The 4174-nt window shown below is 37.4% G+C and overlaps 1 protein-coding gene across 1 annotated transcript; it reads right to left on the minus strand.

Moving 5' to 3' along the window:
* LOC102184249 (olfactory receptor 4M1) lies at nt 1574-2691 on the minus strand. The gene has a single exon (XM_005685426.2). It carries the CDS (start codon nt 2618-2620, stop codon nt 1661-1663), a length of 960 nt encoding a protein of 319 aa, XP_005685483.1. The 5' UTR covers nt 2621-2691; the 3' UTR covers nt 1574-1660.

Consider the following 4174-nt stretch of genomic DNA (forward strand, 5'->3'; position numbering starts at 1 on the left):
TCTGCAGTCCAGGAATTGCTTATTAGTGTGCAAAAGCTTCCACACAAATGTGGGGGCAGGGAACCTCACTGTGACGTCGTAGGGAAACCTCCCTAAGCAAAGAACAGACGTTAAGTATCATTATTCCTTTCTATGTGCCTGAGGTGCACTGGATCTGGCAGAGATTACCTCCTCAATAAATAGAATCCAGATAAAGAATAACCCTAGGATTATTTTAATCATTTATTTACACACATTCATTCCTGATACTGACAAGAACCTACTTCCCTCAAAATCTAATCATAGTATGTTATCAAAAACATATGACTAAAGCTCAAAGCTCCCAAAGTGCTCTTGCCCTTGGATGAAATGATCCTCTAGTTTTGAAATTAAAAAGTTCATTTAAATTTTTAAAATTGCATAAACGCAAACATTACAATCTTTTACATTCTGAAGCATGGTCAGTAATTGGGTTCTGAGTATTAGGGAATTAATTGATCACTAACAAATAATTCACTAAAGAATTCTCACTAGAGAGTTAAAGAAAATTACGGAAATTATAGGTCTCTTCCATTTATATCTTAAAAAGAAACTTAAAATTTGATTTAATAGTAAACAACATTTAATTATAGTGCTAACAAAAGCAACACACTACTAATTTAACTTTAACATAAATGGCAGAATAAGCAAATACAGAAGACATAAAGACTGACAAAAGAGGTGACCTTTAAAACAATCACACAGCTGGTTGTCTATCAGCTCCAATCAACCTAGAATCCCTTTCCTCCAAGTCTGTTTTCACCTTGGAAGGTGTAAGGAGACTGACTTTAAAAACTACTAGCTGACTAGCAACTTCCTCTGAGAGAGGAGTCTCACACAGTAATCAAACTACACTCAGCTCTGAATTTATAAAATTTATTTCCAACATGTGGCAAAATCTTGACTCCTGTCACCAATACTGTTGAGTGGTTACCACCTGGCATGAGTCGAAATGGCTTATATGAATAAACCCTCACTTTCCATTCTGGAAAGAGGAAGAAGACAAAGGAGTAAATAATCTATTTTTACAGTCCCAGGGAGATGGTTTACCAAACATCATCCCACTGGACTAAGACTGAAACATGATAATAATATTTAATTAGGTCACTTGGAGAAGAAAATGGCAACCCACTCCAGTATTCTTGCTTGGAAAATGCCATGGACAGAAGAGCCTGGCGGGATACAGTCCCTGGGGTCACAAAAGAGTGGGACACGACTTAGCAACTAAATGGAAACATAGTCTCTTGAAACTACTTATATTCATATACTAGCCACTTACTTCTTTGTATTCATGGTAGACACATCTCCCAGATCTTATTAGCTTTATTATTTCTCGACATACATTCTCCTCAGAGCCAAACCCTCTCCAGAAAAGCCTCAATAAACAATTAGTGAAAATGTGTGTTTTATCAGATCATTATATCTTAAATTCTGATAGTGATCTGCCAGAAATTTCAGAGAAAATGTGAGTAAATTTATCTCCATCCTAATTTCTTTATTTTTTTCACCAATTAGAGGGAAAACCTAGTGGGATTTAAGACCTCAGAAAAAAGGAGGTAGCAAAAGCAGCAATACTACTGCAAATACTTCCCTCTTTACGACAAAAACCCTCAGAAGGACTCTAGAAAATGCCATTAATCTTTCACTTCTCTTTACATAAAATGTATCGGTCGACCAGCTTCCTCATGGCCATTTTTACTTCCTTGTTTCGCAGTGTGTAGATGATGGGATTAAGTAGAGGGAATATCACAGTATGAAACACAGACACCACTTTATCTAGGGAAAAAGAGTCAAATGGGCGAGCATAAATGTAGATGGATGGCCCAAACATTAGTACCACAATAGTGATGTGGGAGTAGCAGGTGGACATGGCCCGAGTGGTACTCTCACCTGAACCTGAGTGCTTCTTGAGCATCACCAGGAGGAAGGCATAGGACATGAGAAGAGCAATGAAACACACCACAGAGATCAGACCACTGCTAAAGATCATCACTAACTCCTCGGGGAAGGTGTTGGCACAGGCAATCCGGACAACCTGTGTGATGTCACAGAAGTAACTGTCTAACTCATTAGGCCCACAGAAGGGAAGTCGAACAATGAGAGCTACCTGTATTGTAGAGTGAATGAAGCCCCCCAGCCAGGAGAAAGCCACCAGGATACAGCAGAGACGTCGATTCATGATGGCAGCATAGTGGAGGGGGCGGCAGATGGCAGCGTATCGATCAAAGGCCATCACCGTGAGCAGGAACATCTCTGAGGCCCCAACAAAGTGCAAGAAGAAGAGCTGAGCAATGCACCCACCAAAGGAAATGACCTTCCTTTCCACAAAGAAGTCTACAAGCATTTTAGGGGCTGTGATGGAAGAGTACCAAATGTCAAGGAAGGCCAGATTAGCCAACAGAAAATACATGGGTGAAGTCAGATGTGGGTCAAGCCTGATGGTGCAAATAATAAGAATATTTACTGGAATAATGAACAGGTAGAAGGACAGAAATATAACAAATAGTACTAGTTGCACTTCCCGAGCCTGGGATAGGCCAGTGAGAACAAATTCTGTCACCCTGGTGTAATTTGCAGTTTCCATTTCTTCACTTTTTTTCATAATATGGCTATGAAAAATAAAGAAATTGTTATTACTCCAAACAGCATTTAAGCTGAGTTACATCAACACTTTAAAAATCATCAAATCTGGTCTGCCATTAAGAGATTGTACTAGCATAAGTTTAGTTGCCTGATTTTATATTGTATAAACCAAGATAAGGAAAGAGTAAGTGATGATCTGAAAATTGGAAACATTGAAACCATACAAAATATATCATATATCTGACACCAAAATATCAACTTCTTAGTGTTATTTCTATTTTTTATGAAACTCAGAAATGCACTAATCCTTCCCCTGAAAATCTACTATAGTAAGCAATATGTGCAGCTGCTTCCAAGTTTAGCCAAATTTTAGACTGGTAATAAAAGATGCAACCTGTTCTTTGTAGATTTTTGTGGTTGTTGTTGCTGTTAATGATGATGTGAAATCTGATCGATTTGGAAACTTGTGCTTGTAGTCTAATATTGGGTGTGCTGATCTGATGCTATTTTAGTTATAAACCATCAAAGAGATGCCAGGGCTTCAAGTTTAGTGAATGGATATCTTTTTCCTTTAACCAAAACTTAGAGAACTTAACCCTTGGTTATATGTAAACAACCACAAAATACAACAATGCAGGGCCCTATGTGAAAATTCTTTATGCGGATTACTCCATTGGCCATGCATTTTACCCCGTTTCAGGTAGTTAAGAAGAAAATGTAGTAATTAAGAAATGGATATGCTTGCCACCCAAGCTGACCCATTCTGTCATTTCAAGCTGGCAGTGGGAATAAGATTATTGATAAAATTTTTCTTAAGGCCTAATGTTGAACCTGTTTCTATTAGATCTAACAAAACCACCAAATAAAACTAAGGCAATCATTTGCTTTACCAAATATGCTTCCTCTTTTAAGTAATGTAAAAACTGCCACACCAAAGTAACAATTTCTTGTGAACAACAACCAGTGCTAAAGAGTTGCTTCTGTTCTACTGATGTGCTGTTTTATAGCATTGCCTTTCCTCAGGAAGTACATATATATAAAGGTTAGGGTTCTAAAAAAACAAATAGATACCACAGTGTAAAGCTTGTGTATAATATTAACCAAAGAAATACAGTGTTTCCACCGTGGAACCGACAGCCTCAACTCGTACATAATTTTAACAAACACAGACTTCCAAATGTGTTATAAAAGCATTTTATTATAATGAAGGGATGGTTCATTACAAGTGAACAGCTCTCCCCCCACATTCCCTTAAAAAACAGTGTTTGCAAGGAATTTGACACAAGAGGCAGAAAAACAAAAACACCAAGGGAGGTCAGTGGAATTATTTAGTATTTAGCAAAGGGGAAATATTCTGACATTCATGAATAGCCCAGTATGGATCCTCAGTGAGTTAATTAATCATGTAAAGTAAGATAGGAACATTTAAAATTCCGTTTAGAAATATTTTAATTAAAAGATAGATGATGCTGCGAGTTTTCAATCCTCAACTTCCTTAAAAGAATGGTTATTCAGAATGACATATTTCCTAGGATTTTTGAAAGCCACAGTGTTACTGTACTTACTTGGAGAA

Source organism: Capra hircus, chromosome 10 (assembly GCF_001704415.2).
Source record: "Capra hircus breed San Clemente chromosome 10, ASM170441v1, whole genome shotgun sequence".
Classification (NCBI taxonomy): domain Eukaryota; kingdom Metazoa; phylum Chordata; class Mammalia; order Artiodactyla; family Bovidae; genus Capra; species Capra hircus.